At 39.8% G+C, this 13,729-nt stretch overlaps 1 protein-coding gene and 1 long non-coding RNA gene across 4 annotated transcripts in view; one reads left to right on the forward strand and one right to left on the reverse strand.

Moving 5' to 3' along the window:
• Window positions 1-3,156, forward strand: part of LOC144009526 (uncharacterized) — a 92,869-nt gene extending 89,713 nt beyond the window's left edge. Inside the window, exon 3 of the long non-coding RNA XR_013280953.1 lies at window positions 3,087-3,156. This is a non-coding gene — a long non-coding RNA (uncharacterized LOC144009526). The remainder of the gene's footprint in view (window positions 1-3,086) is intronic.
• On the reverse strand, window positions 996-10,638 carry tfap2a (transcription factor AP-2 alpha). 3 transcript variants are annotated; one of them, XM_077509301.1, is made up of 8 exons: window positions 10,412-10,638; window positions 9,498-9,589; window positions 7,918-8,337; window positions 7,138-7,189; window positions 5,353-5,575; window positions 4,070-4,188; window positions 2,697-2,838; window positions 996-1,564 (listed from the first exon to the last, which is right to left on the reverse strand). In XM_077509301.1, exons 2-8 carry the CDS (start codon window positions 9,576-9,578, stop codon window positions 1,279-1,281), a joined length of 1,323 nt encoding a protein of 440 aa, XP_077365427.1. In that variant the 5' UTR covers window positions 9,579-9,589; window positions 10,412-10,638; the 3' UTR covers window positions 996-1,278. The 3 variants fall into 3 exon arrangements, with proteins under 3 accessions (XP_077365427.1, XP_077365428.1, XP_077365429.1); XM_077509302.1 differs by lacking the exon at window positions 9,498-9,589; XM_077509303.1 differs by lacking the exons at window positions 9,498-9,589; window positions 10,412-10,638 and adding an exon at window positions 8,607-8,735.
• Between the last annotated feature and the right edge of the window lie 3,091 nt (window positions 10,639-13,729).

Genomic DNA, 13,729 nt, shown 5'->3' on the forward strand with positions numbered 1-13,729 from the left:
CTATACAATAACAGCTAAAATCGCCTCCAATTTTTTTGGGGGACATTATCGGACAGAACAAGATATTAGGTGGACCCCAATATTTGGAACTTTAAAAAAAAAAATCAATTTATTGCTTTTATGGCGTTTCAAGGAGAGAACAGGAAGTGGTTTATGATTGGCACGACACATAAAATCTTGTATAAAAAATAGAAACACAAAAAACAACACGTTCTCCTCAGGGTGTGAAATGAGCAAATAAACGGAATAAGGATGATATTTATATATATAGAGAGAGAGAGAGAAGTGGAAGTTTATTTCTATTCAATTTGTTCACTTGCTTCAATGTCGCCTCAACATGCTACAAGAGGGCTGAATTGAAATATCCCAGAGAAAGAAAATAAAAAAAGACCCCAAACTTCTGTTTTTTTTTCTGTTTTTTTCTAAGAACCATTAAATCACATGAAGAACTAACCGAATATTAAAACCCACTAAAACAGGAGGCACCAGATAAATAAAAAAAAAAAAAAAAAAAAAAAAAAGTTTCAACAGACGCACCATATTTACAATTCCCATTAAATTACACATAAATAAATATATACATACATGAACACTGATTCCCTTATATAACCGTGAATCGTGTTGAAATTAAAAAAAAAAAAAAAAAAAGTTCAAGTTGGTCGCTCGGAGAGAGAAGGAGAAGACAGTTTTGAAGTGACGTCATGGAGCTCTGTGGAATTTCTCCAAGTTATTATTCACAATACTGATAGAAGAATTCGTCCGTCTTTGGGCTTCTTCTTGTTTTCTTTCTTTCTTTCTTTTTTTTTGTGTCTCACAAAATTCAAAACGGGTCGCTGGATTTCAGTCCATTTGCTTGCAGCTCTTGATACGAAAAAAAAAAGAAGAAGAAGAAGGAGAAGAAGGTGGGAGAACATCAGACATCTTCTTTTGTGAGCAAACAGCTCTTCCACACCCGGAGCTGTTCTTTTCTTTCTTTCTTTTTTTATAACAATAACAACAACAATAATAATAATAATAATAATAATAATAATACAGCTGCTGGAAGATTCTTGTGTCGTTTTCCCAGCGAATCCCAAAAAAATAAAAAATGGGCGTCATTAAACAAAAGAAAACATGATCAGCAAAGTGGCACGACTTTATCAATAGTATTTATAATATTTATATTGGGAATGGGTGGGAGAGCCCAGACAGGAAGAGGTGGTGGCACAAAAAAAACCAAAAAAAAAAGGGGGGGGGCCCCGGGGATTTGGCCCCTGAACGCAGGAGGGGGCGTGGTTATCACTTTCTGTGCTTCTCGTCTTTGTCGCCTTTCGTGCCGTTATCCGAGTGGCTGTTGGGGTTGTTGTTGAGGTACATTTTGTCCATGGCTTTGATGGCTTCGGTCAGATAGTTCTGCAGGGCGGTGACGGCCGCGCACAGGGCCGGCGTGCCGAAGCCGTGCGAGATGAGGCTGAAGTGGGTCAAACAGCTCTGGATTCCCGGTTCGAGGATGGGCTGCGGCCGCGAGTTCCCCAGCGGCGAGCGGTCCTGGGACAGCAGGTCCGTGAACTCCTTGCACACTTGCCTGTGGTGGGGGACACCGCCGGCAAAAGGGGACCGTGTTAGGAATGCTAATTCGGGTCGCACCTTTCGGTATAATCACGTGACTTGTCAGTCAGGTGACATGCACCTGCTCCGTTTTTTTACAGTTGTGATTTTTATTTTTAAGAATACAAATCTCCTATTTATGTTTCTCTTTTTTTGGTGCACACAACAACAACAAAAATGGCTGTATGCAAATGTAGTCACGCTCGACACGATCACGTGACGTAGCAATCAAGTGACCTAACAATCACGTGACATGCTTGTTCTAATTTCTGCTCCTTTTAGACGATACAAAAAAAACCTCCTGTTACATGACGCAAAATGTTATTTTATTTTAATTTCAAAATTAACGTGATCCATGCACACTATTTCTTATAATTGCTTTTTTAAAAATAATAATAATATAATAATAAATATAGATATATGTGTGTGTGCGTTTCTTGTCGACTAAAAAAATATATCTGGTTACTATGTAAATAGCCCACATGTAATTGTAAGTCAATTAATATTTATTATTATTATTATTATTATTATTAAGAAAGCATTACCAAATGACCTATAAATCATGGCTGCTTCATTTATTTTATTTATTTTTTTATTATTATTATTGTTTTGCTGTTTAAAACAATTTGAAAATGGTCTGTTGTTTCATACAAATCCAAATGCATCATCACGTGACCTAGAAATCATGTCACGACATTTTGCAGTTATACTGTAAATATAGTTTTCATTGTTATTGATTCATTTGACTGCAGTGCTCTTGCATGTGCACCCTAAAATCACAACAATAAAATGGGCCAAAGTAATTGCCCTGCAAATGCATGCATCTCTAATTGCATAAATGGGATAAAAATTGTATGTTTATTTTTGTCGTGTTTTTTTTTTCTCTCAAATCGAATGTCAGGTGAAACAACCGCTCATTTTATTTCACGTGGGGCTACTAATTTGTAATCTCAGTGCTACTTATTTTGAGTAATTCAATGTAACGCATTTGATTACTGTATATACATTTTTCCACTAGTCCAACAAAAAAATAAATAAATAAAAAAAGCACAATGCGTGCAGCTGTTTCCTACACATCATACATGTCAAGCTTGATTGAAGCAACTTACTTTGTAGCCAGTAGCATGTTTTTTCTTTGGACTTGTTCGTTTGGGTCGGAGTGCTGACGGTTTACATATTCAGCTACTGCCTTGGCGGGGAACTCAGTCTCACACACGTAACCAAAATCCCTGGCAAGATGCACTGCCTCGCCTGACAGGAGAGATGCAAGGGGAGGAGAAAAAAAAAAAACAAAAAAAACATGAGCTTGGATGCGTTTGCCTGTTATTAAATATGGTGACATCAAATCCCACAGCAATTGAATTCAAGCGCTAACGTGATCGAATTCAAATCCAAAGTTGGATGTTAGCACCTGAGCGAGCATGATCAAAAATCACAATCTCAGCCGAATGAATCATTTTATAACACACCATGTGCAACAACTCTCTTCTTTCCTGTAGATGCCGCGAGAAAGCCTGATTGTGAAAGTGAACAATAACTGGCTTGAAATGTAGACGGAGTGTTGTTAAGCGATTAGCCAATGAAAATCCAGAAGCCATGACATATATACAGGTAAGCAAAATTCACTTATTTTCACATGTTTAACTCGTTTAAATTCTATCTAACTCCAAGTCATTGATTTTAATTTCCTGTAGCACTTCCTGCCCCAAAGCCCTAAAAAAAAAAAAAAAAAAAAAAAAAAAAACATGCGCCAATTAGCAAAGCTGCAGTCAAGTATAGCCATAATATTTTTACTTAGCTACTTTTTTTCAATCTCCAAAATTCTGATATATACAAAGCAAACGATGAATATTGCATGAGTTTCTGCAACAATGATTAACAAGGAACCACTGGAGCATCATCACCTTTTACAAACTCGCTGAATAATGCACAGCAACGCGCAATTTGCTCAATAAACATATTCCCCAAATATGATATATACGCGGTGAATATTTCAACATGCAACAACAGCTGCCACCAAAAAAAAAAAAAAAAAAAAAAAAGTGCCATTCAAACGAGACGTTATTAATGTTTTGGAGCAACAAATCAATTGGACTTTTCGCCCACGTGGTGAAACGGCTCAGCGGCACCCAATAAACAAGCAGCACCCAATAATTAACACGACAGCCACCGAGTCACCCCCTCCGCGCGGAAAAGTAGGCCAGCCGTGGACCTTTCAGCGCGCGGCTGCATGTTGCAAGGGCCACAGAAAAAAAAAAAAGGCCACTAGAATTATACCAGCACACACACACCACACACACACCACACACACCCTTCATGCTTTATTACTTGCAAGGCAAAGTCGCTCCACATTACACGCATGAGCTCATATGCTGATTTCCAACACAGAGAGGAAAAAGGGGAAGGCTACAGAAAAAAAAAAAAAAAAAACAGTACCTGGCATCGCGTTATAAAACGCGATTTGCTGCACCGCTCCACTCACCTTCTACTAGTGACGTCAGCAAGGTGACGTTGGCCGCCTTGCGTCTCCCCGCAGGTAGATTCAAGCCGATTTTATCGAGCTTCTCCCTCAACGATCTGCCGCCATTCTTAGATTTGGCCCTGGAAAATAATAATCACAATAATAATAAAAAAAAAAGGTTTGGTGAGGTGCACAATTTTCACAGCAAAATCCAACACTTTTAAAGTTAAATTGAACACTTAAAACAATACTTTTGGAGGTTTTTGTGTTTTAACACTGAGATGGAGTTAAAACAACTCTGATTGGTTGTTGAAAATCAACACTGGTCAGTGTTGATTTTCCATTTGATGACACCATTTAGTGTATTTCACAAAGCCAGCTGCTTTCATTAACACTGAAATGTTATTAACTAATTTATGTGTTAAATTAACACGACCAGAGTGAAAATAAATTCCAAAAAGTGACTGCATGTGCCCAATTACTCCTTTTGTTTGAATGTCGGTGTTTCCCATATCACGTGAGGAGAAGGAAAATGGCGCTGACTCGTCTCTCAGGTGCAAGGAGGAGCTTAATTATATCTTTAACATAATTTCTAACACTAATCAATTCTGTAAAAAATAACATCTTCTCATGCAGGGAACCATTTCATTCTGAAAATGTTAAAATCAACTCAAAATCAACCATTTTTTTTCATGAATCACGAAAAAATCTCCAAATATGCTAATAATCATCAAGCATTTCATTTCTTCACAATCAAGATTCGTGCCAGTTTTGTAACATTATAAATATGGAAAATGTGTCATGCATTGACTTTCAAAAAATTTTGGGAAACTTGCCATTATTAATAAAGCCTCTGGAAAAAAAAAATGAGCCCTGGTGTCTCACTAGCAGACAAATACTGTGCAAAAAAAAAAAAAAAAAAGAATAAATAAAGCCCTAGTTAATAGGCAGCCCTATTACAGGCTGCAGCACTTGAGTCGACAGTTCACCAGAGAGCAATGCTTTCGCCTGTAATGCCTTCAGTGGGCCGATATAGAGCCCGGCTTGAAACAGCCTCCATTAATTTGAGAGAAAGGGAGAGAGAGGGTGAAGTTAATATGGAATTGAACACACGCCCCTCCTGCTTTAAATGCGGCAGCAAAAGGTGTCATGCTTGGTCGATTTTAATTATTCTTGGTACAGGAGAGAGAGAGAAAAAAAAACAAAGAGAGAGATGGCCGATATGTACTGTATGGGAAAAATAAAATAAAAAATAAATAAAAGAGGGATTTTTTTTTATTTATTTTTTTTTATTTCCCTCTCACCTCCTGAGCACGCCGCCCAGCAGTGACGCGTTGAGGCACTCGGGCGGCGAGAGGCGTCTCTGCACCTCGGCCACCGTCACCTTGTACTTGGACGTGGAGCTGAGCAAGGACAGGCGACCCGGAACCGAGCAGAACACCTCGTTCGGGTTGACCACGCCGCCGAACAGGCCGTCCTTGTTGATGGGGATGCCGGACACGTTGTTCTTGGATAAAGACACTGGACCTAGAAGAAGGGAACGAGGGAGGGGGGGGGGTGGAGCTTAGAGACGCGGTGGTGCTGGGGGGGGGTCGCGCATGCGCAGTGAATTTCACGCAATGCAAAGCCTTAACTAAATGAGATGGGAGGTTAGAGTGCACCAAAAGAAAATCAGCTTTTTTTTTTTTGCTAAGACACATTTTGCTATATCACAATCTGATGTAAATGTTGCCCAAAATGTCGAGAGCGAGAGAGAGAAATCGAAATCGGGTGCTTGATGCATGCGACGTAACCGGAGACAAAAGAGGGCCACGAGCGCGCGCTTTTGGATGGATCAGTTGTGACGTTAATGGCTCAGGGGAGCCTCATGGAGAGACAATGGGAGTCAAACGAACTCTTGAGATTTACACTTTTAAGAGGCCGATTATCACGTCGCCGATACACAAGCGTGGCATAAATAATAATAATAATAATACGGTGAAATCCCAAATTTGAAAACGCTGCTGGTGAGCTCCATTTGTCCTAAAATAAAAATAAAAAAATAGACTCTCACGCTCACATATAGAATATTTAAAAAAAAAAAAAAAAAAGTAAATGACCATCATAATCCAACTAAACTGCCTTTAAACTCAATTTCAAAACGTGATTACACCAATTAGGGCTGAGAAACTTTGACTGTCTCGCGATTCGATTCGATTGCGATTTTTGGATCTGCGAATCGATTCTCGATTCAAAATGATTTGATTGACAAAATGATTTCTGCTTCAATTGACAGATATGCACAAAATTGTCATGATCTGCTCCAGTCTGCTTTGCAAGACAAATAATTATTTTCTTTCGTTTAAACATTTATTAATTTTGTATTGTCAGTGCCTTTTTCCACAAAAACAGCATGTGGGCTACAACTGCCTTTTCCCCTTCTTCTTCATTTCTAATTTAAATAAAATCAATTTTTGGATATAAATATCGATTCGATTCATAATTGAGAATCTCCATTCTTTTCTGAATCGATTTTTTGGCACACCCCTAATACCAATGTGCGTTTTCACGCCCCTCTTTTTTTCCCCCCCATCATCATCCTCTTCACAGCAGGCCCACATGCAGTTGCACGCACGCGCGCGCTCCATCCACCATCACCGACTTCCATTTTTGAGCATTTGGACCGTGCAGCGTTGATTGTCGCTTATATTGGCCTGAATTCCACCCAAGCATGCAGCGAATCCGCTGGCCATTAATACATACAGCGCAGGGGGGCCCCACAAAAAAAAAAAAAAAAAAAAAAGCCCACCAGCCCCAACTCAAGTCATGATGTGAAACGCTGACAGTAAATTCCATCAGCGAGAAAGACGAAGAGGAGGAGGAGGAGGAGGGGGGGGGGGGGGGGTGAAAGTGCAGCCCAGTTTGATGCACTTGGAAAGCATGTAATGAAAAATAGGCTATATAGCGCGTATTCGGATCAGTCAGGCATTCACGGCATTGAGTTCTCTGGAGCAGAATGGCGTTATCGTGTTGCACAACAGTGCGCATGCGCAATGTGCAGCGCAAACTTGCAGAAACACGCGCGATCTATTTCGGAGGAAATTGCTTACCTTTTTTAATTACAGTCTGGTCGGGAATGTGAATTCCTTGATCCTCAACAGGCTGTGACAGAAACGCACAAAAAAAAGAAGAAGCACATTTAGGCACAAAGGCGTAAAACGTATAACGCGATTACACACAAACACGGATCATAGACGTTTATTAATATCGCACACCTTGCAGTGTTTTAATAAATTCGTGTATTGTGTGTTTTTTTTAAAAAGGAGTACAATACTGCAAGACAATGTCAGACTTAAATAACGAAGCTGTGTCGCCCCATAATCCTGACCTAATTCCGCCCTCTCATCACACACGCGCGCGCGCGCACTTCATAAGGCAACTTCAAATCGAGATTGAATAGTAATTACGACAGCGGCCTATTAAAGGCCTATGAACTAATTAGAAGATTTGCGGTGTTTGTTTCTGAGTAAAGCAGCCTCCTCGTGAGAATCGGGTTACGAGCACGCGTTGCAGTCGGATTGCTTTCTTTTTTTTTTTTTTTTATCTTAATATTAAAAAAAAAAAAACATCGCACAATTTTAAATGGCATTGATCTTCATATTTGACGGTGATTTAATTAAGTGTAGATTTTTAATTATAAAAAAAAACTGTTAGTATAAATCCCATTATCAAAAAATATGGACAATTTGTAGGAAAAAAAATAATAATTTAATTTAATTGGAGTAAGCGTGCCGTAAACACTCACATTAATTGTCGGATGGCGCAATTTTAATCATGCGCAAATTGGCGGCACCAATTTAGCGCTTTTAAATAGAAGAAATGAAGCTCACCTGGACATCTTCTAAAGAGTGAGGTATTCCATGGATTTGGATAGAGTCCGACAGTCCCGTGTCAATGCCGTGGCCGGACGGCAGGAGCACCTCCCTGCGGTAGTCCCGACACAGCTGGTGGGGCAGGCTGCGATGCTGGTGCAGCAGGCCGCTCTCCTGCGCTTGCCTCTGGCCGGGCCAGCCCGGGTGCTGCGGCTGCGGCTGGGCGTGCAACGAGTTGAGGGAGTAGGGGTCGTTGACGTGCGAGTACGGGTCCTGAGACTGCGGGTAGATGGGCTGGTAGGGCGGGGGGAAGTACGGGGGCTGGAAGTCTGAGTTGGGCGTGTGGGAGAGCGGCGGCGCGCTCGTGTACGGACTCTGGCCCACGCCGCCCAGCTGAGGTAGCCTCGCCGTCCCGTTGCTGGTGCCGTCGTGGCGGTCCTGCGTGGGGGTGGGAGACGCGCACAATCAATATATACCCCCCAAATTTCTGCAGTTATAATCACGCGCTTTGTCTCTAGAACTGCAAGTGAAACCTTTATTATTAATCCGCGCAAATCATTCCTTATTCATCTAAATGATGTGACACAATTTCCCAAATTACGCACGCGATTTTTTTTTTGCGCACGCACTTCATGTCAAATAATGACTTTTATTTTTTATTTTATTTTTGCACACTAAATTCGTCAAATCTTGACAAGCCAACTTACCATAGCGGAAAAACTGTGCACTAACATCTTAAGATGTGTTCCAAAAAAAAAAGATATCACAGCTCCAAAAAACGTCTCTTTGAGTCAGATAAAGGAAATTACGGATTTAAAAAAAAAAAAAAAAAAAAAAAATCCCCTTAGGAGGAAAAAAAAAAAAAAAAAAAAAAGATCGCGATGGCCTCGCAGATCAGATCAGAAATGTGCCCCAGCAAGAGCACGATAATCCATTAAAAAATAAGTTACATCCCCATTGCCCTTCATTCGGATCTTATAAAAAAAAATAAAAATAAAAGTAGACGTCGATTTCAGGTTGGACCCCCCCAAAAAACGAAAAAAAAGTTGATCTTGTCTTCTCTTTCTCTGCTAGCACGGTGCTGCCGTCCCCTCGATCGAGCTCATATTAGCCGCGTCTTCGTGATTCCTCCCTCCTCCTCTGGACTCCTATCAGAACCCGGGCATGGCGCACCAGCAAGTGTCGGAACACTTCAATAATAACAAATTCAAAAAAAATAATAATAATAATACAAAAATCAAGGAGGGGTGGGGAGAGAAGGGAGCCAGAAAGAAATAGTCGGAAGTGGTGCGCGGAGCGGAGGACGCAAGTCGGGGGCACAAAAGTCTGCGCTTAAATGACGTCCATTGAAAGGAGGAATCAGAATATCTAATCAGAGAGAGAGAGAAAGAGAGAGAGAGAGCGCGAAGGGGGCAAGGAGGGAGTGGAGAGAGAGAGAGAGAGAGAGAGACAAAAAGAGGGACATTCACTCTCCTCTGACGAATCAGAACGAGAGGCTAGTGAAGCGAGGGGAGGGGGTTTTAAAAGGGTCCCATGCAGGCCAAAGCAAAAAAAAAGAAAAAGAAAATGTGGACGAGAAGAAAGAAGCAAAAGTGCACCTTTGAGGACGACGACATGGCAGCTCGGACCAGCTCATTCCTGCCTGCAGACTTTTTGTTTTCCACTTCAGACTCTGACATCCTCCATGGAACTCCAATTCATCCACCAGGAGCGAAAAAAAATGTTTTTATCTACAATAAAGTCTCCTGAGACGACACTCGCTCGCCCGACGTCACTTTTCCGTACGAACTCACCTTTCCGGATAAGTCACACATTTTAACATGCGGCAAAATCTCGCGTTTTTTTTTGCGATAGTTGTCATAAAAAAAAAAAAAAGTAAATAAAAAAATTAAAAAAACTACAACCACAACGCGAAGGCTCTCTTTTTATTTTGACGATTCTAATGATGATTCGTCCCCCACGAAACGCTGCCTGTCCTGTCAAGGCGAGCGTGCTTTGAAAACACGTCCAACTGGCTCCTCCACTCCCAAACAAGTCCATCATAACACTGCCTAACTTTTGTCTATATGTGGCCACAACAGCAGCAGCAGCAGCAGCAGCCACTTTAGTCACACACAAATATACACAAACCAGCAGCTGCAGCAACACAATTTCATCACAAATATTTCTTACAATTCGATCCAGTGACATTTTATTATTATCAACTTGTCATTTCATTAAAATTGGGAGTACATTTTGAATATGGCAAAAAGTTGAGTCAGTATTTTAAAAATGTTTTTTTTTATATAGCAATAATGATTAATTTTATGTGACATTATTATTATTATTATTATTATTACTATTATTATTATCATTATTATTTAGTAGTATAATATTACTTGTAAAAGTTTAAAAAAAACAACAAAACATTTAAATATCAATACAACACATCCCTAAAATCTATTATCACTTGGAAATTATTTTAGAAATCTATCCAAAAAAAAAATAATCAAATCAAAGAGGATCCCCTTACCTCGCAATCTTCATATTTAATGTTATCAGTTAATTTCCAGAGCATGTTCATGGGATGCTGAGGTGACTATTGAGTCAAGGTGTCTCCCAGTTTTTGCTCTCAAGTCAAGTGTGCTCCCCGCTCAGCTCCAAAACTACTTTTTAGTCAAGCTCGCGCGCGAGCTCGCCTGCTTTTTCTTTTTTTTCTTTTTTCTTTTTTTTTTGGTTGCCTTGGCTGGATCGTCTTGCGCTCTGAGGTCTCCCTCTAATGGTGAAAGTGGAGTTGGGAGTCTGCAATATAGCGACTGGCACAACATGGGCCTCATTAGCATATTAACAGACGTTTGATTGCACGCATGCGCACGCGTGCACGCTTACATTGCACAGATATAAAAAACTAAATTGCACATGCGATTGTACTTTTTTTTTTTTTTTTTTTTTTTGGGAGGTGGCGAGGATGTGTTTTCAATTTAAAAAAAAAAAAAAAGTTGTCAAAGCATGCACGTCTATGCAAATAGCATCCACCCCATTTTGTTGTCAACCTTTTTTTTTTTTTTCAAACTGTTATTTTAATCCCATTGAGAGCGCGGACCTTGTGAGGCTATTCTTGCACTGTTATGGTAAAAAGACTGAAGCATTCCAGGCGGCTCTACAGGTCCATTGACTACCTGTGACGGTTATTTTTTTTGGGGGGTGTCAATAATTAACACAACAACACGCTCTCGTTTCATGTGAATGAGAAGCTCAAGGCAGCCTGGCTCGGCCCTGTCGCCGGCCCCTGCGCCCTCACCGGCAGACAGGTCGCCAGTCTCGCTCTCTCTCTCTCTCTCTGCAAGGCGTTGGCCCCTCCGTTTTAAATTTGGATTAACATTTTTTTTTTTTTTTTTTTTTATGGGTGGACGACCCCCCTCCCCCCTTTTTGCCCCACTATCTTTTAGTTGTTATTAATGAGACGGGGAGCAACGAAACTGGCTGACAATGACAGCATGTGAGTGTTTCTTTTTCAGATCAAAATGAAGTCATTTACTTTCTAAAAAAAAAAAAAAAAAAAAAATTGTTGCTGAGTTGTAAGATTACGTGCAAGATGGATTAAATATTAAATTATACAAGTCCCACTAGAACTCTTGCTTATAGTCAAACGCAAACAGTTGGAAAAAAAAAGAGCAATAAGATTTGAAGCAAACATTTTCATAGTCCAAATCGTAATCTAACAAGTCGACACTTGTGACACTTTTCGCCCATTCTAACGAGCGCAGCTTTTTTTGTCTTCAAGCAGAAGAAGCACATACCTGCCATTCCCCCATTTTGCCTATAATTGACATGCTTCGCTTTCTTCTTCTTCTTCTTCTTCTTCTCTTTCTCGTTCGTCTTCTTCTTTCGCTGCTTTGTTTTGGTCGAACCGCCCGAGTCGTGTTATCTCATGGAGCCTCCGGACTCAAAGTAAAACCTTTTACTTTTTTTTTTTTTTTGTTTCTACCTGGACCAGATCGTCTCACCTGGCCTAGGGAGGGAGAAGAACGGTGCGGGGCTACCTGAGGACGCATGCGCATTGGGGCGGGTGTGGACAAGCGCGGAGGAGAGAAAACTAGGAACGTATGCCTTGCATGCTCTGTATTATATTTCAATTAAAAGTAGATTACAAATGTAGAATATATAAAATGTTATATTTGATCACACAATATTTTGGAAATATATGTAATTAATAAAGTATGTTATAATAATGAGAGTACAGTTCATCACAATTGACAATTATAAATGCATTTATTAAGTGTGGGGTACACCCTGGACATGTCTTCGGCCACCCGCGGTAATTATTTTATTTCTACATTAATTTACAAGAGAAATGTATATGACAAAATAATTTGTTCTAGTGGCCTATATGCAGTTCTATTCATCGTTTTGCCAAACTAGAAAACATTATAAAACGAGTTGAAAACTGACAAGGTAAACATTATTTGCCTGCTGTGCTTCTTTGCTATGTGACGTCATTATTTATTTAGCCACTGTTTATTTCAAATGCGAAGACCGCCTCGGGCCAACGGTGAATGAGATGAGCCCCCCCCCCCTCTTGTCTTCCCATGTAAAAAAATGTGCACGCGCGCGCGCACACACACTGACACGTGCGCTCGTGGTGGTAGTGCTCAAAGCTTTTAATATTATTTATTATAATAGTCTTCATTATTTAATGCATTTTGTGTTTCATATTGTGCTGCATGCAAGTTTCACTGGCAATTAGAGATGATATATGAAAATATGACATTTTAACAGCTGACCTCATCGGAGCAAAAACAAAAAAAAAATGTGGTGAATATTGTTTTAAAACCTGAGGAGTAGCAAGTGTATTTTATTTTCCTAACGAGCTGTATATTTGAATATGCAGCCTGTTTGTCTGGAGCTTGTTATTCACCAGGCCCGAGGCGGATGATGTCGTCCTAAACCTGCAAGCTGTCTTTAATACGCGTCAGAAAGTGCACCTCGGGCACTCTGTATCTATATTCATATTTAAATGATTCATACAGCAGCAATGCAAACAATGCTTTTGTATTTATAGATTGACTGTTTAATATTGCTGTTGGCCTTTTTTAAAAAAAAAAAATCTTTTTCTTCAAATTGTCAAGTTACTGCTATGTCAATTGTAGAAAAAAAGAAATCAAAGATTTTTAAAAGGCATATATTTTATATCTGAATTGACTAAATCTTTTTACTTTTTTAATGCATGACATGCGTCTTCTGAACAAATCGAGCGAATGTGTGCGACCCCGAGGTGACTCAATTGTGGTGTTCTAACGCCACCCTTCGATAGAAACGTGCAAGGCATTGAAGTGGCACCTAAACGCAGCTTAGTTTGATCCTTTGGCGCCATCTTGTGCTTGAAAATAAAAGTGCAGTTCACGCTCCAGAAAGTGACGTAAAGAAGCACCACGTTTTGTCCAACATCATTTTGTCGTATGCCCTGCGATTGGCTGGCAACCAGTCCAGGGTGTACCACGCCTACTGCCCAAAGACAGCCGAGATAGGTTCCAGCAGCCCCCCCTGTTGTCTTAATTCTTGACTCCCATTAAGCGAACAACCTGTGGAAACAAACGTACAAAATGTGATAAAATAAATCAAACATAAAATCAATTTCTTTTGTAGCACAAATGGTTACTATGGTTATTTTATTTTTTTTGTTTTCTTAGAGTAAGAGAAAATAATGCAAATACATGATTCTTGAATAGCACGAACAGAAAATAGATTCTCCAAAAAAAAAAACACGTGTATTTATTTTCCCTAAATTTATATATTGAAATAATGTGTGATTTTTTTCGTTAGTATATTTTAAATCATGTAAAGTTAAACA

The sequence above is a fragment of the Festucalex cinctus genome, chromosome 20, assembly GCF_051991245.1.
Source record: "Festucalex cinctus isolate MCC-2025b chromosome 20, RoL_Fcin_1.0, whole genome shotgun sequence".
Lineage (NCBI taxonomy): Eukaryota > Metazoa > Chordata > Actinopteri > Syngnathiformes > Syngnathidae > Festucalex > Festucalex cinctus.